The 27,465-nt window shown below is 41.6% G+C and overlaps 2 protein-coding genes across 4 annotated transcripts in view; both read left to right on the forward strand.

The window, feature by feature from the left end:
- SDC2 (syndecan 2) overlaps window positions 1-11,935 on the forward strand; it is a 59,830-nt gene extending 47,895 nt beyond the window's left edge. Inside the window, exons 2-5 of the mRNA XM_074577487.1 lie at window positions 1,409-1,520; window positions 8,401-8,534; window positions 9,327-9,462; window positions 10,718-11,935. Of these exons, the coding sequence (XP_074433588.1) occupies window positions 1,409-1,520; window positions 8,401-8,534; window positions 9,327-9,462; window positions 10,718-10,881 (546 nt within the window). The 3' untranslated portion in view covers window positions 10,882-11,935. The remainder of the gene's footprint in view (window positions 1-1,408; window positions 1,521-8,400; window positions 8,535-9,326; window positions 9,463-10,717) is intronic.
- An 11,174-nt stretch (window positions 11,936-23,109) lies between these two features.
- CPQ (carboxypeptidase Q) overlaps window positions 23,110-27,465 on the forward strand; it is a 162,507-nt gene continuing 158,151 nt past the window's right edge. Inside the window, exon 1 of one of the 3 annotated variants that reach the window (XM_074577490.1) lies at window positions 23,110-23,376. The gene's annotated coding sequence lies outside the window, so the exon portion shown is untranslated. Of the gene's footprint in view, window positions 23,377-25,927; window positions 26,014-27,465 lie in introns of those variants that run through there. The other 2 variants (XM_074577488.1, XM_074577489.1) reach the window with 2 other exon arrangements.

A 27,465-nucleotide genomic window follows, 5' to 3' on the forward strand; every position in this document is an offset into this window, starting at 1 on the left:
CCCCCAGTGCAAAGATCTCTTACCCTGAAATACTCTAATAAATCAGGATGGCCTTTCTGCTTTCCATGAAGAATCATTTTTTAAATGTTAGATTGAACTGAATTGCAGTTTTCTGCCGTGAAGAAGCTTGAAACAGGAATCCATTGCCAAAAGCCTCCTAAAAAAAAAAAAAAAAGGAAGGTCACAATTGTCTTCAACAATATTTTTTAGACCTCTGGGAAAAAATTACCTCAGAAAGTCAGATGTGGGTCTTGGCATACAGGAGTTACCCCTTTCACAGTTTGGTACCCCTTTAGGAAAGCTACAGCGAATGTTGTGTAGCATAAAATGGGCAATCAGTGCCATGCGGTAAAAAGTAAGGTGGAAACCCTTGGGATGCAGAGCACCTGGTTTGGGCAATTATATGATATAAAGAAAAGACTCAATTTGGTATAGTATCGCTTTTTGACTTGAAACTCCATTTGCAACTTTCATACTTTTTTCAACAAGTTGTGGCAAATGGGCAAATACAGAAATGCTGGTAAAAGTAATAGTAGTAATAGTGGCAGGTACCTTCTCAGTCATCAGAGATACACAACTCCTGTAACCAAGTTTATGCTCTGTTGAGAAAGCACAAGCTGCTGTGGAGGAAGACCATTTCTAGTCTTTCAAAGCCTGAGTTGTCAATCTAAAAAGATGACTGATACCTTTTCTATTATCAGCTCATTTTAGCAAAATCTTTTTTTAGTCAGGAAATACATGCAGACATAAAAATGTGGTGAAAGTCAAAAGAAGCCAACTTTTTAGCCTGTTGAAGCTACAGCTAAATTTTAGGAGAGATGTGTTCATTTAGGATTTGGAGCGTCTTGCCTGACCAGAATTTTGGAGATGTGCTGTCTGATCCTGCTGGAAATGTCATTCATAATCCTTGATCACCAGCACTGTCTTGTTAAACATTTGTATTTGGCTTGGTGTATATCTGAGATGGTTTTCGGTGTGTGCTCCTGTTGCGTCCCATTTGAGATCAAATGACAGACTTCACGTGACAGCCTATAGATTTGTGTATTTGAGATACTGACAGAGGGCTTCAATCCTGGGATTTGCTTCTTTCTTGTTACAGAAGCTCTGCAGAGTATATTGCAAATACTATTTATTCATTCATGCATTTAATGAGATGAAGTGTGATTTGAAGGGGGCTTCCTTCCTAAAGATTGCGTGGTTTCTTAGTTTTCATTGTGCAACCTTAGATTTTTTTTACGCTGTAATTTTACAAATTTCTTTAATATCTTAGATGAATACGTTGCATAAACTGAAAGTATAAACTGTTCAGTGTGCCATCATCAACTTCGGAAATAGGAGTGAAGATTAAGAGACTGCTATGCTGGAGAACTGTTATCTTTTTAACCATTCCCTCTTATCTGTTTTTCAGAGAGCAGATTTGACCTCTGATAAAGATTTATACCTTGACAACAGCTCTGTTGAAGAAGCATCAGGCGTCTATCCAATTGATGATGATGATTATTCTTCTGGGTCAGGTTCAGGTGAGACAACACGTCACAATTTGATTTTGAAAAGTGTAAGATGTAATGCAATTATTTGAGGAAAAGCTTTGCAGTTTCCCTTTATAAGCTGGAGATGATACTTTTAGTGAATACCATGAGTGCTTGTCTCTCTATTTACAGAGCACTGAGCATCCCTGCGGGCTGTGTTTTAAATATTAACTTTCTGCTCTTTTCTCTTACTCCTTAGTTGCATCATTTCACTGTGGTATTTTCTGTCTTCTGTCCCTCCGGTTTCTATGTAGATCTCTCTGGAGTTTAGAAATAAGGATTAGAGAAGGCTTAGTTTTCCCATAGCATAATGCTAATTTAGTAGTCTGTAAGAAAACATAGCAGCGGCAGCCTTGTTTTCTCTTACATGCATTCAGGTTGATGTAAACATGGTGTCCACTTCTTTGTTGTTGTTTTTCTTTTAAATTTGGAAGTCTAGATACTGCCAAAACTATGACAGTTTTCTCTGAGGTAATTACATGCATATAGTGAATAAAGAAATTCATAAGCGTAACATACTGAGTTTTCAGACTTAAACACTCATTAGAGGCATGTAGCTAGCTCATCATTTTTCAAAAAAAACTGTCAGTGAAGCCTCATTAATCATTTCTCTTAGAAAGCCTCTTGTGGAGTGTCTCCTAGACTAGCTGGGAGGCTCCAGCCATTAAAAGTTAAGCGCAGAATTTTATGGTAGTTCTGGAAGAGAAATTTCTTCATTGTTGTGAGCATTTGCTGAGCTATTGTGGAAATCCCATTTGTTTTCCAAGTGTGCTACTTACTTGTTTGTTATTGCACTTTTTGTAATCTGTCTTTTGATGTTTATATATACTTGTGAATTTTTAAAGTATGTTTTTGTAGAACCTCGTCTTTGTTACCTTGTGAGCCACAGCTGAGATTTTTCGCATGTTTTTTTGTTTTTTCTTCCTTTTGGAGTTTCAAAGGTACGTTAAAATTAAGTCTGCAGGGGTTTGACTGTGCTGCTAGGCAAATCCAGGCCCATCGGTCATTGGCACCTGGGTAATACCCTTCATTTTGGAAGCCCTCCACAGGGAAAGTTTGACATTCCAATGTGATCGGAGGCTTAATTGGACATCCTTGCTGTACACTTCTTTGAGGGGAAATTTAACATTTTATTTGAAAAAAATAATAAGTCAGTGATTTCATGCAGTTTCCAGAACTGTCTAAGGAGAAGTCTGATTTCTGAGAAAATTGCCCCTTCAGTCAGCATCCTGTTCTGTCGTGACGTCAGATGCTGCTGGCTTTGTGTAGGCTTCAGGAAAGGAGATAGGTTGACATTAAATAGCGGTATGGAGAATGGCCTGGTTTGGGTTTATTTCATCTCTCTCTGTGGAGACTGGCTGTTTCTAATAAGGGTGACTCAAAATGCAGCCCTGCTTTTGAAGTGGAAAAGGCTATAGAAGAACTGGCTTCAGATTTTATTAACCCATCTCAGTGGTAAAGGTGGAGCCAGGACAGAAAGTACCCTGGACTTCAACAGTAACACCTTGGCTTTCTCATCCTGTTTTCCTGTGTTCAGCCTTGAACCGTGGGTGGAGGATGGAATACATAACACACACTCATGCTGCCTCTGGCAATCTCTTTCTTTCCTGCAAGAAAGCAGAAGTCTCACTGTAGACTGAGACTATCTGGATGCCACTCCAGAGAGCTCATGTGACAGTATCAAAATCTAATTCTTTTGAACAAAGGAAGAAGTCTAAATTCAAATAATCTTCTAAGCAATCTGTGAGCCCAGTTTTATTGACTTAAGAAAAAAAGCTCGAGGGAAGCAAATTAGCATCCTCTTTGCCCTGCTCACCCTATACTTACTACTATCTCCATTTTATGAAGTAGAAAGTGTCCTGCAGATATAGCGATGATAAATTTTTCTCACATTGTGTTGAATATGTCTCTCTCAACTTGATACTCAGTGATGTAGTGTTCCTAGCAGGCAGAGCCTTCCCACTTAAGAGTGGTTTTCTTGCTATGTAATTGCACTCAAAGCCAACAGATCCAAGATGACAACATGCTGACTCCTTTCTTTGGTATGAAAATTGTTAGCTGCCACCAGGCCTATGGAGATAAACAGGAATTGTCAGCACCACCATTAATGCCCTTGCAGGTCTGCAAGTAGCATTAACATGGACAAATGTCACTGTAAGCATGACACATTTCAAACTAGAAATTGTCTGAGGGCTTTTTCTAAGGAGGAAAAAAAAGGTGATGGTGTTCTGGTTTTTTTCCTCTCACAGTCTCTTTAGACTTCATGTGCATTCAGCTACTGAGGTTTGCCTGCCCAAGTGTTCAGTCCAAATCCTTGAGTTGACATTTTCTGAAGGGGCCGTGCCTGCTTCCTGGTTGTCCTGTATCAACATCAGAAAGTCTGTAGTGAATTAATTAGTCCATTGTTTCCTTCTTGCAGTCTCCATCTCTGAGGAGACGCCTCAGTCTGTCATCACTCTTTTTAGTGTAGGTGTTTGTATATTGCATAATAATAAAAGAGTAAAAATAAGTTTTCCTGCCTATATACAACTTGAAAGGCTTTTAAAACTACTGTTGCTTTTTCCTCTAGCATAAAAGATCTTAACTGAGCCCTGGTCTTGCAGGTACCTGGAAGTAGCTGCTAAGCAGCATGACTACCTTTATGTTAAGGGAAGCCACCATCTTTATTAGATTTATCTACACGTTCTTCTGAAAACTGATTCTTGTGTCTTAAGTTACTCCTGGTAGTCAAATCTATGCAATATGTATTAGAATCTGATGCATGTTTTCCTTCCCCTTCTTCTCTTCTGCAACCTAATATTTCTCATGAGCTTGAGTTGAGAAGGTTAGCTCAGGTTGAACTATGTCTAGACTGATACTGTGACTGGGGACTGTTCTTGGAGGAAGGTTATGGTGGTGGGGCTAGAGCTTCTCCAAGAAGCACAAGAGCAGATCTGCTTTGGCTTTTGGCCTAATGGGAAGCCAGAGTTACACTCGTAAGGCTGGAAAGCAGTCTAGGAGTCCGATGGCAGCGTGGCGTGGGGCTGGGTGACGGCTGGTGGCGTGGCTGGGGACCATGGCTCCAGGCGGGGGAGGCACGGGCGCTCTCCCAGGTGCTGAACAGGAGCTGCCGCGGGGGCCATGGCCGACGCTGGGTGCTCCTGGCCCTGGTGGCAGTGCGCCCGGCAGGCACTCCAGCTGGGGCGACACACCCTCTCCTGCTGTGCTTCCCCTCCCATGGTGCAGGCAACATGGCAAGTATTATTAATTTTTCTGCCTTCTGCGGCCTGACTCATATGTGCCTTTCAGATTTGCTTGGAGCAAGAGATTCTTCTGTCCACCTGCTACACCAGCCCCAAGCATGCTTTGTGACATTGACTGCCTGGTTCTCCAGGTCCTTCAACACAAAAACATACTGTGATATTGTTTGAAAGTGTGTTTTTGTTGTGCTGGACAGAATCTTCAGTATACTTCATTATAGTCAGGACTCTTCCTTTTATTTTCTTCAAGTTTTGTTGGATTTTTTTTCCCCTCCTCAGGTGAGAATTACCAGAGACACAACATCCTTCCACTGTCCCCATGTATTTCAGCTGCAGTTCCCTGATAGGGGACTAGTATTTTGTTTACAGTGTCATCTCTTGTTGCCTAATGCTGTGTTGATTAAGGGTTGCATTGGGGGCTTTTCGTGTGAATGGGAGTGAGATAAGCCAGCTAAAAATACATCATTCTGGTATGTGGCACATTGATGATGGAGATGGAAGGTATGAAAGAGATAGTGGGTATGTGTGTGCCCACCTCATGACAAGTTTGCTTGTGGTGATAGTACTCGCAGAGTGCGATGTGCTACAGCAAGCAAACATGATCCCAAAAGATAAGTTGAAATGATTGGATTTGTTTGGTAGGAAGAGTTAATCACTGGCTGCTTTGCAAGTAAGAGTGCTAACTACTGTGGGCTTTTTGTAGTATATAATGATTTAAGCTGGCACAGTCTTGATTTCCTGACAAGTTTCCTCAAGCACCAAGAGTGTGAAAGTATTTGCATTCCTGTCATCCAAGGGGCAGTGAATAGACACATCACTGAGGGCTATATTACATATTTCCAATAGTACAGCACAATTTAGGCTATTTTGACCACTATGAAGATAGCAGTTGTCCTGAAGAAGTTGCAGTGGATAAAAGATGGTCTGCAATGGTCGAGAGCTCTCAACTCTTTACCACTGAGATAGTTATGGGTTTAATTACGGGAGGGTTTTTTTCTGGTGTCCTCACTAAGGGAGTCCTTTCCAATCCTATTTGGATTCAGGGAGGGGGATAGTTCTCTGGTTTTTTTGTTGCCTTTTAGGGAACATGATACTATGTAAAATGGTATTTCTATGTTCTGGAGAGCATTAAAGAGGTTTTTTGATCACTCAATCCTATTTATGGGTAATTCTGAGGATACTACTGTCAGTTTAGCAAGGGAAATGCCTTCCCCTTGTTTAGACTTACTCCATGCCAAGCAAGAGACCTGTCTAGATAAAGCTAATTAGAAAGCGGAAACCATGAGGATGAGCAGGTACCTGAGTCAGGCCTAAATAATAGGTGCCCCAATGTTTTGGGGATTGTCAGGATTCCCCTGAGGCTCCTGAAGCTGTACGGAAAGAGGAGTTGGGTACCTTTTGGTGCAAATCTAGCGACTAGTCCAGGAGTTAGATTAGTCGCCCGTTTGTTGAGAGACTGGAGATCTGCGTCCTCCATAGACAGCGATGTTCAGACCTGTAACGCTCGCCATTTTATCTGGCAGACACAACTATTGCCTGAAGTGAAGGTGGCATTTAAGGATTTGGAGGAGCAGTTGTGATTGAATGGGACTTATCATTTCATAAAAAGAAGAAAATAAAGTTCTGTACTCTCAAAGGCTGTTTTATCAGATCTCTAATCTGATCATCAATTTTAATTTCCTTGACTCTGAAAGTCTTGTGTAATTTGGAGGAACTTTGGAAGGTAAAGCAGGCTGAGCTATCCATTGGGCCCTTATTTCTCAAGGAAAACTCTTGAGGCAAAGCCAGAAAAATTTTCCTGTTGGATGGCTTTCCTCATCTCTGTTTTGAAGCAGGATGTTGGTTTTTTGATCTTTAAGTAGCATTTCAGGAAAATACCTGATTCTTGTTGTGAGGTCTTTATTCTGGTGGTTGCACTGTAATTGTGTTGTCTCTGAAGGTTTTTCCAGTATTATTCTGTGCCGGTAGCTTTAATGTAGTACTTTTTTAATGATTCCAAATTTTCCTTTCCACAATACAGAAGTTGTTGTAGTTATTGTCTTGTTAATGCCCTTCCTTTCAGTGCCAAATCTATATAATTCTGAATTGTGAGTTCAAAACTTGGTTACTGTGGTCATATTTTCAGCCTGTTTCCTTTCTTTACAAAAATAAGATAAAAAGGCTGTTTGGAATGAGTGAGTCATACTAGTCTGTTGTAAGAGGATACATTTTTATTTGTTAGGAATTACTCTTATGCACGTTTGCTGAATTTATTACCCAATAGTTACTTGGGTATCCGGTGTCTGTAACGAGCAGAACACATTGAGATTCCTAAGGAGTGGTCCGAGAATAGGTTGATTCTTTTCCTCTTTCAAGCCTTGCAATAATTTACTCTCTTGTCTGTGTCTTCTTCCTTCCAGTATCACTAAAGGATATTTATTAGACATGTCCATTATCTTATTCTAAAGGAGCCTTCAGACTCCAGCAGGACTTTGAATGTGGAGGAAATTAAATTTAAGGTCATCTTTAGGGAGTTTTCTATCCTCTTATTCTTTATTTCAAAATAAAAAGGCTTCTGAATTATGTGAAGTTTAAAAACATGTGAATTCCTAGTGACTGAAGTATAAAGTAATAGCAGACTTCCTGAAGATAGAAACTACTTGCTTTTTTATGTTTGAGGGTTTAACAGATTTGCTGTAGAGGAAAGATTTTTGTTGTTGAAGCAGCGTGTTACAGGGAAAAACTGTTCAGTTCCTGTGGTTTAAGTCAAGTCAGGATAAAGTTTATTGATTGATTTATTTATGATATGCAATTAACTGGCAACCATTGAACTATGCCTTTGTGCTTAACATCAGCAATACAACAGATAAGCACAATACCAGCCACTTACCAAATGGTGACATGCAACTATAAATTTCCAACCCCCCTCTATAACTGATCCCAACGTGTGCCACACGCACACACAGATTTGTGTGCACACACACCCTCCCCTCTCACAGGTTGTGGGGTGTGAAAGCCCCCCATCATCTGGGTGTGCAGGACTCTCTGCCCGCCCACCCCTGCTGTGGGAGACAAGGGTGTCCCCAGCCCCATCTGATCCCAGGGGCCCCATCACCGCCTGCCACACCCTGGGGTATGAGTTCCAGGGGTGCCCCCGTGGTGGCCATGGGGGAGTTGCAGGTGGCTGCTGGGGGCACCCATGGGGTGGGGGATGGCACCGCCCAGCCCCAGCAGAGCCCCTGGCGCCATGGGGCCATGTCAGACAGGGTCACACCAGCCCTGACTCCAGGGATTTCCACTCCAGGGTTTCTCCCCCCGTTAAGTGTTATGGTTTTTTTCATACTTCTTTTCAGGCTGGTTCCTTCTGTTTCAAAAATATAGCGGTAATTTCTTGGTTGCTGCTTAATCTGGCTGATGTCCCCCCTTCCTCTTTCTTGGGATCACTTGGGGCAAATATTCCCCTGGCAGTTTGGGTCACAGTGTGTTTGCACTTGCATCTTTATCTTAGCAGTCATTGTCATCTAGGCCATTTGCCTAGGGTGGGCTGTCCAAGCAGCTTGACCTTGGTGTCATAATATACATAAAAATAAAAAAATGTGATCGGTCTGGAAGAATTTCATAGGTCAACGAAATGTCATCTCTTTTGTCTCCAGGTGCTGAAGAAGATGAGGACAGTTCAGTAATAACAACATCCAGAACACTTCCAAAGTTACCGACAACTAGTGATGCATCTAGGGCTGAGGCCACTACGGTGAAAATGCAGACCAAGGTGCCTGCACAAACAAAGGTGCGTGGCTGGAGAGCAACACCATTTACAATGGTTCTGCTGTACCCCGTTGATGGCTTGATGTTAACTTTGTTTGATATATATGGATTTAAAAGCCCCCCCAAACTTTACTTAATGCTACTGCAGCCTGTTAAATGACTACAGAGCTGCTCAGTTTCATTCCTACTAGAAAGTCTGTGTAGGGATGTCTGGATTTCAGATGAAAGGAGACATGCAAAAAAGAATATCTCATGATACACAAGACAGTTTCTCACGACACCTTTGAGCTTTTTTACATCTCTCAAAGAGTTCTTCAAAAATTCTGCATGAAACTTCCCTTCTCAAAGGAGAGGGTTGTGTGGTTGGGCTGCAGTTTGAACACTTGCCACGTTCCATTTACTATTTCAGTATTTCCTTCTACCACCATAAGTAATTGTCTAAATTACCCTCAAAGGTGTTCTGAATATAACATACCTGATGTGTTAGTTTTACAATTCTTATTTCATTCAGAGGCCGTTATTCTAATAAACACAGGCAATATTTAACAGCTGTTTGCTAAATATACTTTTGAGGGTTTTAAACTCGTGGATAGTGTTGTTTTTCATTCCGACATTGTGACGACAGATAGATCCAGTTACAGTGTGTAGTGTGGCTTTCTGCGGTCAGAAGCTTCCCATGTGTTGTGTTTGTGGGTATGGTGGAGTACGCGTGTGGAGCCACAGCTTCGTGGTTGCCTGTGACAGGCAGTGACAGTGCCGACTTGCAGTGCGCCCTGTCTCTGATCAATGCTCTGTTTTCCTTTTTGTGCCACAGTCACCTGAAGAAATCGATAAAGAGGAAAAGCCCGAGATAGATGCCAAGAAAAAGAGTGATGAGCCAGGGGATGACACTGATGTGTTCACCGAAAAGCATTCAGAAAACCTCTTCCAGAGAACAGAAGTTCTGGCAGGTGAGGCATTGCTTGCCAAGGTCTATCTTCCTGGAAACACCACAGAAAACAGAGGGGATCCGTATCAAATAATGCAAACTCAGCATGTGTGTTTTCTTGGTAGATTCTTAAACACGTTTGTAGGGGGTAGCCAGTGGTTGATTTGGTGAGAATGAGATGGGCATCTTCTGAAGTTCTTTAATAGTGAGGTCTTGCTAATTGCTTTGATGCCTACAAGTTCAATAATGCCTGCTGAATATATGGAGCTTCTACAGCTCAGAAAGGGAGTTGCAGTTTGGATTGATGCTTGCGGTGCAGAAATTTAATTCTCACCCACGCTCCTAAGAGCACATCGCTGTCTGGTCCGTCTGGTGCAGATGGACACTGACTGGGAGGAGCTCATGGTAGGGATGAGTGGATGGAGGGGGATGGATGAGCGCTGTCCTTAGGGTGCAGGAGTGTCTATTTCCATGCATAACCTAGGGAGGCGCAGGCTGGCCACCAATGTTTTCACTGCATGCGAGGATTTTTTGGCATAAGAACAGTGTTTACAGACATACTTTTTTTTGCTTGTTCTCGGAGCGGGTCTTGGGAGCCATGAAAGTCATACAGTTTCGGACCACATCTTCCTGTGAGCATCAGAATGTGAAATAGCCTTAATATCCACATCAGTGGAAGCATGTAGGTTTGCTCTTGAAGTCTAGTTGGAGTTGATACTTTCTACGTGCTTGGAAGTACATGATGAATGTAATGACTCGGTTCCTACAACTCCATGAAGTGTTCTCTCCTATTACTCGTCAATAGGAAATTCATTTCAGTCTAGAGTCAGAGTGAAAACTGATGGAGAAAAGGGAAAACTTATTTCTTAACTGGTGTAACAAAATAGTTCTTTTAAGGCTGAAAAAGTTAACTGTTGAAAAATGAGTTTGAAAGAAACTTAAGTGTTACTATTATAAATGATGACAACTTCATGCTCTGTCAGTATGGGTGGCTTTCTTAATTGAGGTTTTGGAAAATTTTTAATACCATTTTTAAAACTGTGAGTTGGTGGATCGCTCACTTGTAGGTGGAATGTCCTTTTAAATGATTGCCTTATAAACACAAACAGGCTTTCTGAGAATATATTTCAGGATACTAATAATCAAGACAGTTGCATAATGGGATCCCTTTTCTGTGATTTGAAACCAATCGCAAACTCTGTGTGAGATGAAAAAGAAACATGGTGCTAAACTTGTTTTTCTGGCATATTGTGAATCTCTTGTTTCTTTGATTACAGCTGTTATTGCTGGCGGAGTTATCGGTTTTCTTTTCGCAATCTTCCTTATCCTGCTGCTGGTATACCGCATGAGAAAGAAGGATGAAGGCAGTTACGACCTTGGTGAACGTAAACCATCCTGTGCTGCCTATCAAAAGGCACCTACTAAGGAGTTTTATGCATAAAATTCCTATTTAGTGTCTCTATTTATGAGATCACTGAACTTTTTTAAATAAAGCTTTTGCATAGAATAATGAAGATTCTTTTTTTTTTTTTTCATTAAAGAGCCATTACGGCACCTTTATGATAAAATCCCATTGTATTTAAAACTTTTCATGTATTCCTTTAAAAATGTAAAATTAAAACTTAACATTTGCAGTGTTCTGTGAATAACAGTGGCAAAGCATTATTTTATAAAACCATTGATGTTCACTGAATCATTTTTAAAACTTTATGCATAAATATAAAATAATGAAAATGATTGTTTTATCCTATGGTTCAATGAAAGTTGTTTAATTTTTGTCGGCATGTCTCAGATTGATCTTACAAGTTAGTTTTTATTTCATTAATTTATCTGTTTCCAAAAAAATGCCTTTTTGTAGTTGTCATGGTGCAATTTGTCTTCAGATGATTCAGATAACAGTAACTTTTAGTGTAAATGTAATTTTTCAGCTATGTAAACTTTAACCTCCACTTTGTATAAATTTAAGTGTCAGAATATCAATTTTACACTTTGCATTGTTTCTCAGCGTACCTGTAGCTTCAGTGAGATTTGTAACAGCAAATTAATGTGTAAAATTGGATTATTACTACAAACTGTATAGTCGTATTCTTACTAAACAAATCTCCTGTCAGGAAGATTTGGAGTAAGCTACTGACAAACCTAAGCAAACCCAAAGACTCTAACAGTATTTTGAGAAGTTGCTGCAGATTTCTATGGCCACTGTATTTGTTAATTATTTGCAATTTGAAGGTACACGTAGGGGTTTAAATTTTTGTTCTTTAAAAATGCATTTAAGTTGTAAACGTCTTTTAAAGCCTTTGAAGTGCCTATGATTATATGTAACTTGTCGCAGACTGGTGTTAATGAGTATATAACAGTAAAAGAAAATGTTGGTATTTTATAAGCACAGACAATTCTAATGGTAACTTTTGTAGTCTTACATGGATAGACATAATTGTAATTTGGGAACATAAACACTACTGAATAAATCATGTGGCCTAATACTGAGAATTCCATTGTGATATACTTTTGTATGCTTTTCATTTTATCTCTGCTTGCTTATGTTTCGATGTTACAGAGTACATCTAGTAGATCTTAGAAATCCAGACCAAAAACAAAAAAATAGGCTGTTGATGAGGCTGATCCTCGGACCAGATCTATTGCTGAGAAAAGCGGGAATGTTTAAGTCTTGCATCTGGTGTATGAGTTATGAGTCATGCGACCTTTGCGTTATATTTAATGGCAGTATTGACACAGACCTATTCTTCCTGCAAATGTTGTTTTCCGTACTGTAAAATTCAAAGGAGTACCCGGTTTCATTTATTGTGTATATTTGTTGTTCTGGTTTGTTTTTTCCCTGGCCTTTTGGAGAATTTTGGTTTATTCTGCTTGGACTCCAGCAGAAGAGTTGAGACAAGTGGAATATCTTCATAAGAGAAGAAAGAAATATTCCAAGTAGAAGAGAAAAGGCTCTGTTGCTTAGACCGCAGATAGGTGATGGATAGAGGGGCACGTGGAGAAGGCGACAGTCTGCCTCCTTATATTATGCTTTGTTACAGACAAATGGCTTCGTCTTCTGCCCTCTTAACCTCCTCATTTTTTATTTTTGAAATTTCCAAAATATAGGTGTTCAGGACATCAAGCTGAACTGCTTCTCAGAAATGGCAATGTATTGTAAATAAGATCTGGTAGCTCTTCAGATAAGAGTTGCGTAACTTGTATTTGTTGCTGTCCCAAGTTCAGTGGTCATTTGGGAACAAACGAACGCTATCCTGTGCTAAAATATTTAATATATTGCTTTTTAAATTACTTATACTTACTGGCAAGTTCTTTCAAAGCCATACAGGTTCAACAAGTAAAAACAGGGTAAGAATTTAACAGGTATATCTTATTGTGCAATATTTAGTGAAATTCAATTAGTAAAATAACTGCTTGAAATAACTGTGCCAAGAAAAGAAAATTTCTGGCAAATGCTGTGCCACTGCTGTAAAATAAAGCATTTGTTAAAGTGCCAAAATAAAGTCTACCATGCCTAAACTAATACTTTATTTGTATAGTCTGACATCCAGTTTTTTGAAGCCCACTTTGCTTAAGGTAGTAGATCTGAATTTTCTTTAAGGGTGCAATGAATATCACTGTAAGTATAGCTGTAAATATTAAACACCGGATAAATTGTCTCCTCCTTCTTCATAAGCAAATTGATTAAGAAGCTGTTTCCTTTGTATTTATAAATGTTAAACTCTGCTTGTATATCTAATGCACAGGAGACTTTATCCAACCTAGACGTCTGTTGTAACTGTGCAGCTACCAAGTATTACACTTGTCGGGTTCCTCCTGCATCTGCTTACAGGCAGAAGCAACGGTAAAGTTTCGGCTCTATTTTACCACTTGCCTTTTTTTCCCCTACACATCCATTATCTGCTCTGTTGCGTGCAGAAGAGGTTTAATGCTTCAGCTGTGTACACAGGCTTAAAGTAACGCAGTCCTCCCACCCTCCCTAACAAAAATGTGAGACTTCTGGAACACGCAATAAGCATGATAGTGGCATTTATTATCTTCCGATCGCTTTGCTGTTCTCTTTTCAGTGCCATGCCATACTGTGAGGGAAAAATTCTAACAGAGCCGTCACCTCGATTGTAAACATTGGTTGATTTTTCATCAGTCCGAAGACCAGGCTGATGCAGACGCCCGGCTTCCAGCAACGCGGTTCGGAAGAAATGGGCAGCTGAATGCGTTTCTCTTACACTGAGGCTTGCTAGCATGAGCTGGTCTTCGGTTTTGCTTCCCTTTTGTTCTCCCCTTCCTGGATGCGTTTCCAGCCATACCCTGGCTACTCATGGACGTTGCTGGGCAGCTGGGAGTCCTGGTGCCAGGCTGTGGATGCTGTGCCACATGCCCGCAGCTTGCAGCGACATCTGTACCTCTGGGATGGCTTTTCCTAAAGACCCTTGGCTCTTCTCTGCTGGAGCTGCTGTAGCAGCTCTGAAATTCCTCAAGCAACCTGATCCGGCACCTCCTTGTGATTGATAGGCTCTGGTGTTTATCAAAATGCCATTTTACTTTGATTTACTCTGGGTTATAAATGGTTACTTCCTCTTAGATTATTTGCAAATGAAGCCTGATGCAAGTAAGGTAAAGCTTATGTTAAAAGAAGTCTCTCGCCTTTGCTTTATTCGTGGAAAAATAACTTCTGAAGTTGAGTTCCTTGTTCCTCTGCTTTAAAAGTGAATTGTAGCTCGTGTTTACAGGCTGCATTGCTAGTTTTTCTTCATTTTGAGCATTGCACTTCATTGAAATAGGATAAATTAAAACCAAAACTGTCCTCTTGTTTCTTTTAACAAGAGAAGGGTATATTTGTAATTTGGGATAGTTGTTGATCTTTTTTTTCCCTTGGAGCTGTGTACAGAAGTGATGGTAGAGTGCAGTCTTAAATGACAGATACTATTTTTAAGCAACATACAGAATACAGGAAACTTTTGTAAGGAAAGAAGTATCCAGATAAATATTAAATAAAAACTATCGGTATGAGGGAAATTATTATATTACGTGCTTAGTTTACAGTCTTTGTTCAAGTAAGCCAACAAGGAGAAGGGGAAACAGAATATGGTGGGGGGGATATCTCTAAGGAAGCTATTCTTACAGATGGAGATAAAGTAGCTTTTTTTTTTTAACTTGCAATCAGTTACATTTGTTACTTGGCATTTGCTTAATCAGACTGGCATAATTTCCTTTGAGGAATTTGCGATATCAGCGTCCATTTGTAATGAGCGTTAATAGTAGTTTTGTTACATTTAAGCTCTTGCCTGTGTATAGCAGAGCTCTGAACCTTGGTGTGAAACCTCCCTGCTGTGAACTTTGAGAGCATTGCCTTTCCAAAACTTTCTTCAGGTTGAGGAAGCACCGCTTTGCTGTACAGCTTCTCTGAGAAAAGATACAGCAAGTATCCCCCTCCCTGGCACATCTTCTGGTCCTGGGATGGCTCGTGGCTGGAGCAGGGAGCGGTTTTGCTGAGGAGCTGAAGCGGGAGAGGGGGCCGCGGACATGTGCATTTCATTTCCTCCTGCCTCTTGGGCTGACCAGGCGCTGGGTTCAGCTGCGTGGGTGGGAGTGGGGGGGCTGTAACCCAACCCTGCCAGTGGAAAAGATGCTTTGCTGAGATTTCTTCCCCTGTGAAGGAAAGTAAGTTAGTTGTGTATTTTTTTGCTTTGAAAACAAACAGATGATAAAACTTAAGCTCAGTAGAGCTAGAAATGGAAACGTGGGCTCCTGCCCTGACCCCTGCGAACCAATTTCACATGTGCATCGGATGTGCAGAGTAGCTGCTTGCGTGGGTGGAAATCTGAAAAACCCTCTGTGTGTTTGCAGTATGTGAGCTTAGTTTCTAGCGGGGATTGGGGGGGCGGGCAGGACAGGGCCCATGTAGAACTGCAGACATTAATTTGGGGTGAATGGAAAGAAGGCAGTAAGAGAAGCCGTCCTGACAGCCCACATTTTCCACTGGAACTTAAAAGGCATTTTGTGTTCTTGAGTGGTTGCCGTCGCACAGAATTTGCTCTTAACAGAGAGAATAGGGCAGATGTTGGTGTCATACCCCGAGAGATGCTCTTGGTTGCAGAAAGCTTCCCAGCGCGTCAGAGATCTGTGCTACCTCTTGCACATGTTGCCAGTCACGGCTTCTGCTGGCTCCTTGCCCCCCAGATTTGCAGAGGAACTGCTAAGGCAAAACGGGTGGAGGATCTACAAGGTTGACCCCGCGCACCCTCTGCTACCCGCAGGAGGTGCTGGGAGGGTGCCAGGAGGCAACGATTAGGGTGTTGCACATTGCACTTGGAAGGGTCTGGATTGTCTTTTCTCCATGGGAAGTGGGAAGAAACGGATGAGACGTGCAACCAGAGCTTTGCAGTTGAGATGCGCTGTTGCCTATTGAAGAAACTTTCCATTTCTTCTCCATGCTTGGGAGATGTCAAGCTTTCACTACCCTTACTCTCTTGATGTCAAGTGTACTTATGGCACAGCCTGCAGAGATCTTGAGTTTTTGAATTCACGTTGCAGCTTAAGAACTGTGCTGTAGTTGGGGTTGAGGGCCACTATCTCTCATGGCTGAAGGCCAGGTCCAAAGAATTCCTCTAGGCTGGCAGTTCAGCTCCAGCCCAGAGTGAGAGGAAGTAGGAATGCTTGTGAAAAACTTCCAGAAAAATATTGCAAAACCTGTAATAGTTTTTTGAAAATAAACAGAGCCCAAGTTCTCTGCAGGGGGTGACTTTAATTCATTTAGATTTCTTCTGGGGCATTATTATGCAATTTTTTTTTTTCCCATGGATCTTTTGTTGATTTATTGAATGCAGAGGAAGCTTCTGATTTTTTTCTATTTTTAGTCCTAAAATGAACCAAGCACTAACATATAAGGAACAATAATTCAACCAGACAAGCTACTTGGAGCTTATCTAGTGGTGGGAAACAAAGCTCAGTAGAAGAAAAGTTCTGTGTCCTAGCTACCCACCCACCTTGTACAGCCATATGTAGTCCTAGAGTCTAAACAAAGTTTGGTGCCTATTTTCCTGAGCTCCTGTGGTGAAACAGGAGCTTTCTCTAAACACTACAGCTCCCCAGAGGATACCAAAGAGAAATGGGAACAGACTTACTTTTTGATGTTTTTGTGTCATAACCCATAATACTAATGCTCATCTCCCTCCTACTCCCCTTTCTAAATATAGCGGCAGGGGAAAAGTCAACAACCATCATCACACTAAACAGTACCGAAAGAATGTAAAACAGTCTGAAGTTCGGTTTTCATCATTCATGCCTATAATTTTCGTTACCGCAGAACTAACAGAAGAGTCTCTTGCGAAAGGAAGAGAAGCGGAGCGCGTGCTTCCTTCTGGACCAGCCCACAGTGCCAGCTGAGTTAGTGCTGACTTGGGGAAAAAACCCTCTTCTTGGGAAGGAACAGCTTCTGGGGGCTGAGCCTCGGGTGGCCGAGGGCACAATTTAACTCCTGCTCACACCAAAACGCTCAAATGAAGGACCCTGCCTTGACCTGGTGCCTCGCTGCCAGGCGGTGCCCCCTTTGTGCTGGCAAGGCAAGGCTCCAGGGGCAGCTGTAGTAAATCTTCATTATCTGAGCTGCATCCCGTAGGCAAACCTTCCCTGAGAATCACCCTCAGCTTAAATTATTGACTACAATCAAAGCAGCAGCAAGAAACTTTTCTTTAAATCATCAGCTTTCACCTTGTTTTGCATGAGCTCAGATATTTTCCTAAGGAAAACTGGTTTTCATTAGCTGGTAAACAAGATGACTTGTTAACTTTAAAATTAATTTAATTAATTTAATTTAACTAAATTAATTTAATCTTTACAGCAAATTTTGTACTTCCTTTTACTCTGCAGGAGCACACACAATTTACATATTTCTGCCATTACAAAGCTTAAATTCCATTTTTATATTCTAGTTTTTCCATTCTGTTAGGTTAAAAATGGTAAATAAATATTTATTTACCAGCTGATTCACTTTATAGCTTTTATTTGTTTCAACTTGATTTCCAACGGAAATTGAGATTTCATTAAGAAGGCATAAAATTAGCACTTCTTATGAAGTAAAATAGATTAAGCACATCAGAGATTAGCAAAAACATTTTGACTTTAAAGCATATGTAATTATTGGAAGTAACTTTTAGTAATTAATATTATTTATTTATTAATTATTAATTAATAGTAACTATTATTAGGCAAAAGCATTTTTGCTAGTTATTGAACTGAATTGAGCAATTCCAATCACAATGTCTGTTAAGACTTTAAAACCAATCTTTCTTCTTTTTTTCCATAGCTTGGAAGAGTACAAGCTCTCCTGCTTTTTCAGCTTCTAAAAAAAAAGCCTGGAAAAAAAAGAGAGAATTTTATGCCTACAGAAAAGCTGTCAAAGAGTCTAAAGTTTTCTTTTATCATCTCAAAAACTGGTTACAGGTGCTCAGCCATGTCACTTCTCCCAATTCATGGTTTGATTTTTGTAACAGCTTTGGCAGTAGAAATCATCAATTTTTCTCTGCCAGTCTGTGCTTTTTATAATACACATTCAGCCACTAAAAGTTAAGTGGAGTTTTACTTGAGCCTTTCCTGATGGGACTTTTAATGCAGAATCTGAAACTCCATACACTTGTTCAGATCTGGCTCTTCTGGATCCTAAGAAATACCGTACCTGTCCTTAAATAAGCAATATATTCTTTTACACGAGCTCTTAGTATATCAGCTTCTCACTTTTCAGCATGTGCATCAAAGCTTTCAAACGGTGATGAAACAGGCATTACAAATTCGAATAAGAATCATGCCATCTTCTAAATAAATACTGTAGAGGATGAGAAGAGGACTCCAAAACTTTAGTTAGTTTTGATAGTAACACATTGACTCTCTTGTAGAATCACATTTGTTTGAAGTTTAGATGATTAATGATATATTATCTCTGCTTGACTTGAGCAGCCTGTTCAGAGTGTTGTAGTTAAACCTCGAATGAGGTTATTGGTGAAGCTGGGTCTCAAAGCATGCATCCCCACGCTCAGTGGGGAGTTGTGGCTGTCTGCATTCAAAACCCATCACAAAATAAAACACCTCTCACTTTTGGGCACGTTCAGATGGTAACAAGCAATTTTGGCACTCAGTTTCTGTCCATTTGCCTAGTATCTACCACTCCAAGAAGGCTCCCCTTCCCCGTACAACGGCTGGCTTGAAGCATCATGACCCAGAGAGGTCACACTCCTGCTCAGCCTCCCATCTGCCTCCGTTAGATGGGTATTCTATTGGCTCATCCTGTATGAAGACAGTCTGTAACGTGTTCAACACAGTTCAACCCAGCCCAAGCTGTGCCCAGGGAGTAACTGTGTTTTCATGCGGGGTGCTGTGGTTGCCCTGGATGTCCTTTGAACATGGGGCTCACCATCACAGTAGATGTGTTACAAAAACAGGGCTGCTTTGGTACATGGCAGGGCAGAGGATTCCCTTTACTGTAAGGCCATATATCCAGAATAAAACATGTATTTTATCTGCATTTTTAAAACTATCTATGGATTTAAACTTGCTTGGGACAAGTATGTGTTGAATGAGTTGAACCTGGATTTTGAGTAAACTGAATCTGGATTTTATCCTCACAAAAATATTGAGATGCATAAAGGTACTTAGCTGTAGTGGAGAGAGTTGCTGAGAGAAACTATTTATAATTTAATTCCTTCATCATAAGGAAAGTTATTTAGAGCAGTATTTAATGTATTTTTAATACAAATATATGATAATTGATGTTAGGCAGCCAAATGCCTTTGCTTTGTAAACACAGGAGTGGAGGAGGACTTGTATATTGCTGGACCAATTGCTACCTGAAGACTGGAGATCCATAGGAATGCACAGAGAGGGCTCCTTGCACCTCTGGTTTTACATCAGGTGCCCATGCTCTGCTCTCTATCCATGGCACCAGAAGTCACCCAGTTTATAGGGAGATTCAAGTGGGAACACTTTCTGCCAATGCTTAACAAAAACCTCTCTGTGGCACGGCAAAGCCATTGCCCCCGTAAATAAACTTGTAGTAATCTGCAGGAGAAATTACACTGCCAGGCTCTGTCTTACCAGCAAGTTTTGCTGCCAGAACTTTTTTTGGGGAGGTAATGAGTTGCTGACATTTTTATGTCCCTGGAGCATGCGTGTTCATCACTGCTTATTTGAGGTGCTGCATGCCCTCGCTGTGAGAGGCTGTACCAGCAGAAACTGCACACCGGGTGAGGACCCAGGGCTTGCAGCTGCCAACATCGCTGTGTTCTTGGAGCACGTATACAGTGGCATTTTGCTAGTAGCTATATGTTGCCTTGTGTTGTTCGGAGAGGAGATTTCACTTCAGCAGGAGAGGCTGGATTTTGTTGGCTTACATCAACTTAGTATGAGAACGTGTAGAAACTTGGGGCAACTAATGCCGACTCCTGACGGTAAACCTGTATAGCACCGGACAGGCCCCAGCCAAGGTGTGTCCCAAGCAAGCACATCCTACCAACCCACTGCTGCCAGATGTTCTGCTCTCAGCTGATGCTGCTCTTCATACCTGAAAACAAGAGTCTCTGACACAGCAGCAGAAAAGCTAGCAGAACCGTATAGAAGAATAGCTCCCACGACGTGCCTGCTGTTTTTCTTTCCCAACGTCCCCACATTTTTCTCCATCCTATGCACTGTTAGGTATATTTATTTGCTGCCAGGCTGCATAAATGGAAAGACGTACAAGTCCGGGTTAAGCTTGAACATTCTTCCTAGGAAGAACTGAAAAACAGTGCCTCTTGGAAACTTAGGAATATTTCTTTTCAGCTCTTTCAACTGAAAAAGAAGAGAAAATAAAAGCTGAAGTTTGCATTAATTAGCAGTCCATATTTACCTTCCTACAGTGCAAAGCAACAAAGCAAAACTCTGAAAGAAGAAAACACCTTCTAGTGGTACTGAAATACAATGTGGACCTAGAAGAGACTTTTGGGAGACAAAAAATGGAAAATGCTTTGGTAAATAAATGTCATAAAATGAAAATTGAGAGCATGCTTCTAAACAAGGGTAGCTGGTATATTGGTAATTCCTTCAGGCTGGTACAGTGTGCTCCCACTTCAAACACCTTTTGTGTTTGGACCTGTGCTGGCAGCTTTTCAAAGGAATCTCGTACTTTCTTCCCTCCCCCTCCCCACTTTGCATAATAATTAGTATGTGAATATGCTTGTGATTCCTTCTTGTTATTTTAATACAGTCACATTTTAGAGACCTCAGTGAAGCTCGGAGCTCCACCAAAGCAGTCCTTGGTCCACTAAACAGACTGGAAAAACAAAGCACAGCGAAATAGCATCATCCATCATCCCCATTCTGTGCAGGGAGAAGCATGGTACCACGTGACTGTCCTATCAGAAGAGATTAAGGATTAATTCGGGCAATATCCTGTGCCTAACAGCAGACTCCATGAGTTGCTTCATATACTGTATAATAGAAGGTGAAAAAAATCCAGCAGTAAAAAACGTCATCTTTCCTCACATTAGATTTCATCCCTCTTTCTAGGAGTTAGATACTGGCTTATTCCCTGAAGCACTAAGTTACCATCAGATAATTCTGATTATTTTTTACATTCATATATATCCAATCCCTTTCTTGAATATTAAGTACTTGACTCCGACACTGTTGCCACCAGTGTAATCACAGCAATCTTGTAAAGACCTTCAAACACCTGAATAGTCTTCATGAGTTCAAAAGTATGCAAGGTGGATCACACAGGTGATTTCCGGATGGGGGAGGATTTTCCCTGACATAGTAGCTTATAAAGTCTGGGAAACTGAGGACAAGTCTCCTCAGCTACAGCTTCTCCCTGATTTACAATTACAATTCTAAGGAGGAAAGAACAGTAATCCGAAAGTCCTGAAGCTGCAAACTAAAGGAAAACAAAACTATGTATTTAATGAATAATGCAAAATATAAGAAAATGATGTAAGAGATGGGTGTGATTGAAATACCTTTCCTGAGGCTAAGTGGGTATTGATGTGTTTCAAACCCACAAACAGATTTGTGCTGTTGCTGGCTGAAGAGGCTTGGCGGGGTGGAGCTTTAGGTTTTGTTGTTATGTCTCCTTACTTGCTCTTATTGCTTCTCAGGCAAGGCCAACAGAAGACGTGAGCAGTGTGCTCTTTTCCCTCTGACCTGGGATTAATGACAGCCATGCCAAGCATTCTCCATCCTTCCGACTATTTGATGACAGGGAAAAAAGATGGCTTATTATCACTCGTCCTTCTGACTCCTTGGCTAGGAAAGGATTAACAAAGGAAGCTAATTCAGGAAAAAATAATGGGAAACCAGTTTTGGGAAGTGATTGAATTGTAAAGGGAGCAAATGAAAAGATAAGGAATCACTCTCAGGAATCAACCAAAATCCTAAATTCAAATACTGCAAGTACAGTTTTACATGAGCTTGTACATGCAGACCCATCCCATGTTCTATCTCTTGTGGGAAGCAAAAAGGAAAGTTGTACATTGGTGGTTAAGTTCAAGATGTTGTGGGTGCAACAGCCAGTCTTTCAGGATGGAATATTTTCTTGCATGACTTACAGCGACACATTTATAACTACTTGATCACTGTGTATAATCTCTTTCCAGAGATACAGTCTCAGATGGACACTTACAGCCTACAGGGCACAACACGTAAAGAATATAAAGAGTGCACAGGCAAGTGACAAGGCAGATTTCTAGCAGACATTGACTTGTGTAACATTTTTATTTAAACAGTTATTTTGTTACCCTCCATGGAACAGGACTCTTAAGGACTGCAGCAGTTTGAGAGAAATGTATTGTTCCATCCCACCAGCATGCTCCGTGATCTCTACAGCAGGACACAGCCCCCAGCTGCAAAAATGTACCATCCAGATTGTGCACTGAAAAATATGAGTGAAAAACACAAATGAGTCACCTCAAATAAACGGGTGGAGGAGTCAGGTTGTCAGAAACAGCCATTATCTTATAATAATGTGTGTTTCAAATCTCTTCTCAAGGTACACGCCCATGTAGCTCATTAGTATTACAGTCTTTTCACTTAGGCAGAAAGATCATGAATACTGGAGCAGTGTTGAATATTAGAGGGAAATTCTTCACTGTCTTCCTGCTACAACAGCTTTTTGGAAATGCGCCGAGGGCTTTGATCCTCAAAACACTTACCTGTAAGCACCTGGGTAGTCCCATTGATTTAAACAGAACCAACTGAGAGCTTCAAGTGTTTGCAGATTAAGACCAATGTTTGTATTTTAAGATCTTATCTACAGAAGGAATTGTACTCATTTACCTAAGCGTTTTTATAAACACACCTTTACTTAAATGAGCACAACGTTACTTGTGCAGGAGGCCACTATATGAGCAGTGGTGGCCTTACTTTGGTTCCTAGCAGTGTCAAGGCAGCGAAGGCCTTGGCCAGCTGGAAGCCATCAGTGGCTGATGCAGCTTTGCCCTCTCTGGAGTCCCCATGGAGAAGGCTGCTACCACCTTGAAGGCAGTGGGGAAGCCTCCTCAGGTTTTGGCTGCTTGCTGTACATCTTCGCACCACCGACACACCTGCCCTGCAGGAGGGCAGCCCCGTGTAGCCGGCAGCCCCCGGCTTCCCCCCGGGAAGGGCTGGGGACAGTACGTGGACGGGAGTTTTGAGGCCTCCTCCGCCTCAGAGGGGCCTACGAGACGCCACGGCCCGACCCGCCGGCAAGGCGGGGGACACGCTCGGCCTCACCCGCAGCGCCGGGCCCGGCCCGGCCCGGCCCGGCCCGGCCCGGCCCTGAGGCGGCTTCTACGCGGCTTCAGGCGGCCTCGGAGCAACTAGCACCGTCCAGGCTCGGGCGGCGGCCCGCCTCCTCTACAACCCCGGCGGCTCCTCCCCGGCCGGGCGGAGGCGGGGGCCGTGCTGGCGCCGCCGCGGCCCGCTCCGCACGGGGAAGGTGCGTGCTTGCTCTGCTCCCCTCCTCATCCTCCTCCTCCTCCTTTTCCTCCTCGTCGTCGTCGTCCTCCTCCTCCTCCTCCTCCTCACAGTGGGCAGGGGGCCCCCGTGCGGGGAGCCCTTGCCCGGCTTTCCCTGTCTCGGTGCCTCTCCGCCGGGCTGCAGCGCTCTACCGGGCCGCGCTTCTCGCAGTGGGGCCCGGCTCCGGCTCCGCCGCCTGGCAGGGGGCGAGGAGGGGAGGGCAAGGCCGCCATCACCGCCGCGCCTCAGCCCCCTCTCCTCCTCTTGCCGAGGCCTTGCTCTAAGGCCCTGCCGGCATATGTTGCTGGGGTTCCCCCACCCCCGAAATGCGGCCTTCAGCTGCTGGGCCGCGGCCTCGGGTGCTGCTGGGCCAGCCCTGCCATGGCTCGGTGGGATGGAGCCCCTCGGCCTGGCAGCGGGGTGTCGGGCCCACCTCACGCCCATCTTCCCGCTCGTCTCTGGCAGTGTCTGACCTTCAGGAACACGGACGCTCCATTGCGTGACAAGACGTGCCTGCTTACCCGCTCGTTCCTCTTAATTTAAAACCAAATATTGACCTTAAGTTGTAGCAGGCTGTGGGGCACGTGCCTGAGGGGATGCGTGGCCAACATCAGGCGAGGCAGGGTGCTCTGCCGCCGTGTTGACACCAGGCAAGCTGACAGCAGTCCCTGGCTGGAAGCTGCAAACGGATGAAACCCATACGTACCAGATGGGTACGTTAGATATTTAATTACGTTTTTACGGCATGCTTCATAGTGAAAAGATCCAAGCACGTAAAGTGGTTTAGTGCTTCTGAGTAGGAAATTCAAGTAAGTAGTACCCATTAGATTTGTTTTGATGGGACTTTAAAGGCTATCTTTTTCAAATTGATGCAGAAGGGAAAAGCATGTAAGAAGAGAGGCATTTTTATGTATGTATATACAAATTTATATGTGTGTATATGCATATACATATTTTATAGAAGTACTAAAATATATATGAGGGAGAGAAAAGTGAGATGAAAAAAGATGAAAAAACGTAAGTTCTGCAAACTGAATCAGGTTTTACTAAGGAAGCATTAGATATAGAGGAGCCTTTTGTATCTAGTGGTTGTGTCTGACAAATCTGCGCGAAACTACTGAAGAGAAGATTCAAACTACAAGCACTGGATGTCTGTTTATTTGTTCATTACTTTTTTCTTCCTTCAAACTGCAGAATTTTTGGGACTTGACTTTCCTAAGTGCCGCATGAGCACTCAAAGCACCTGCTCAGACAGGACCATACATGTGTAACACCTGAAATCATGATTTCTTGTATTATAAGCCTTAATTTTCAAAATTTTGCCTGTCTGTGGTTTTCACTGTGTTCAAAATTGGATTCATTTTTACTGTCTCTGGAGATTGTTCCATGTCTGCCTGCCCTTTTGCATCAAAAGAGCGTAAGAGTGTTGTAATCTGTTGATGAAAGGGGAGCATGTGGGTGTTTCTTCTTATAAAGCAATACTTGGTATGACTGTAGAACAGATTCCCTGTATGGGACTGGAAGGACTGCTTACATCAACGTCTGTCCAGAGTGTATCTCTCTATTTCAGCTTGAGAAATTCTTAGGATTTAAGCTAGGGTGACAAAATTTGCCTTGATTTTGCTCGGGTTATTTTTCTGCAAGGATGAAGGCTTTTATTTTAAAGTCTTTCTCATGCTTACTTACTATCGCTCCTTAAAATCACCTTCCAGCCTCGTCTGGTGCTCCCTCTGTTATATTATTATTTAGAATAAATAAGAAAGAAACCCTGCAAAGCCTGCCATATCCATGAGAGTTCTTACATCCCTTGTTTCCTTGTAAATTTTGACTCATTGTTTTAGACATATCCACACTATCTTGGATAGCGTCTATCAGTTGTGCCTTGCAATCAGTTTTACTTTACCCAAACTTCAATCTTTCAGATGAAGTCTGTGCAGATAAACTTGGATCAGAGCCACTGCAGCTTTAGAGCTTCATACTAAGCCTTTGTCTTACCCAATCTTGTTTCTCGGTGTTTGAAATATATATATATAATTCTTTTGAACAGCAGAACAATAAGATACTAAATCAGATAAGAACAGATTGCAAATCTGGGCTGGGGAAGAACAACCTGGCATTGACCCCTGTTGGGAGACATCTGTCAGTAAAAGCTCATATATATTCTTATTTGTTTTATAACACGGTTTTGCAAATGCCTGCATGTCTTTAATGCCAAACTGGGAAAGGAAGCAACCTACATAGTCTCTTATTGTTGATATAATTGCATAAACTCATAATGCATGTAGAATTCTTTTATCTATTCTTGCTATAGCATATAAAACTTTTATTTTAAGATTGAAAACTTTGTCTTGTCATTTCTTCCTTCCTTTCCAGTTGTGGGAGGATGAAGATGAAGGATGGCAGTACATCTAAGAGATAGCAGCTGCAGGGGTGAAATATTTTGCTTAAAAAAGTACTTTGTGCGTAGAAATGTACAAAACGATTACAATCTTGAAGCTCTACAGTTCTTTCTGTTCTGTCTCGACAGGAAATATTATCTGTCAAAAACTGCATTGCAGTAATCTTTCACATTTTTGTTACCAAACGTCTGCAATAATCTCAAAGTACGGAAATAAACGTAAGTTCTTTCTTCACTTGACCCCCAGTCACTTACATTTTCATTGCGATGGCAATAGTGAATTTTTAGCTCTGATTCTTAATCTCCTAAATGCCAATTGCTTCATTAAGTCAGTATTTCTGACGGAATCTGTGGAGAATGCTCTGTGCTTTTTTGTTTCAGTTTTACAATAGAATAAAAAATTGTATGTCATCTTGAGAAAAACGTTAACCTGTAGTTTTGAAAACGATACTTTGAGTGCCTTGATCTTTCAAGATTTCTTTTTGATTTCTTTTTTTGAGACAGAGAGAATGGACCAATGGTGGGGGGGTTTATCTATCTATCTACTACCTACCTACCTATCTATCTATTGGTGGGGAGGGAGGGTGTTAGTGGATTGGTTTTTTTGTGTCCTGGTATTAGTAATAGTAATATTTTCTCAGAGTCTTTTAAGGCTAATTAACACAGATGTGTTTGATGAATTTTCTCCACAGTGGGTGTGAGAGAAAAACGGGAAAATCCCTTTCGTGCTGTTGCTGCCAAAGAGGGATTCAGTAGAAGTATCTCATGAACAGACATATGAATTAAAATACATTTGATGTAGTTGTTTATATATTTTGGCAAAATGTTTCTTTCTACTACCCATTGCAATCAGAGGTATGGTAAAAGGCATGTGATCTTGAAACCTGATTTTAAAAGATACTAATGCAGTTTTAGAAAAGAAAAATTCCAATCAAGTTTATCTCAATTCTCAATTGTCTGAGATTGATTTTAAATCAGTGATCTTTATGTTATAGTGAGAGGAGGTTAATCTCGGGTCACCTATCATAGACATTTCTTACATAGTACGAAATATAAACAACTAAGATTTATTTTAAACTTGCTTGAGTGATCCTCCTGCATTTAGTGTAACAGTGGCAGTTTGCACCAGCTCGGGATTAGCCCAGACCTGTTTTGTAACCCCCCCATTTTGTGCAACTGACCATTGTTGTCACCCTTGTGAAGTCTGTTTTAGTACTGATGTGAGAAAGTTCTGGTTGTAAGTATATGTGTGGTTTGTTCTTTTTTTTTTTTTTTTTTCCTCCAGTTGCTGGTTATGGTGTCTGATCTCTTACTCAAATGTAGTGATGGTACATTTCCTGTTAGAACTCTCTGCGTGAAAGCGAATGAGATCGCTTCGCTCTTCCTTCTTCCCCCAGTTTTTCTAGCTTTCATCTGCTACATGTATATTGATATCTGTGTCTTTAATTTTTATGTTAGTCTTTTTCAGAGGAGGCACTTGACTGTTAATTTACATAAGACAAGTGAGTCGAAAGTAATTTTGTGTTTCAAGTAGCCCCACAAAAGGGGCTTATGTAATATTATGCATGTGCTGATAGACATTTGAGAAAGAAGTGTGCTTTTTGATGCCTTAAAATGAGATCTGAGCCAGTAACTTCCGTTGGGAAAGCATCCACTTTTTTATCTGTAACT

The sequence above is a fragment of the Larus michahellis genome, chromosome 2 (assembly GCF_964199755.1).
Source record: "Larus michahellis chromosome 2, bLarMic1.1, whole genome shotgun sequence".
Classification (NCBI taxonomy): domain Eukaryota; kingdom Metazoa; phylum Chordata; class Aves; order Charadriiformes; family Laridae; genus Larus; species Larus michahellis.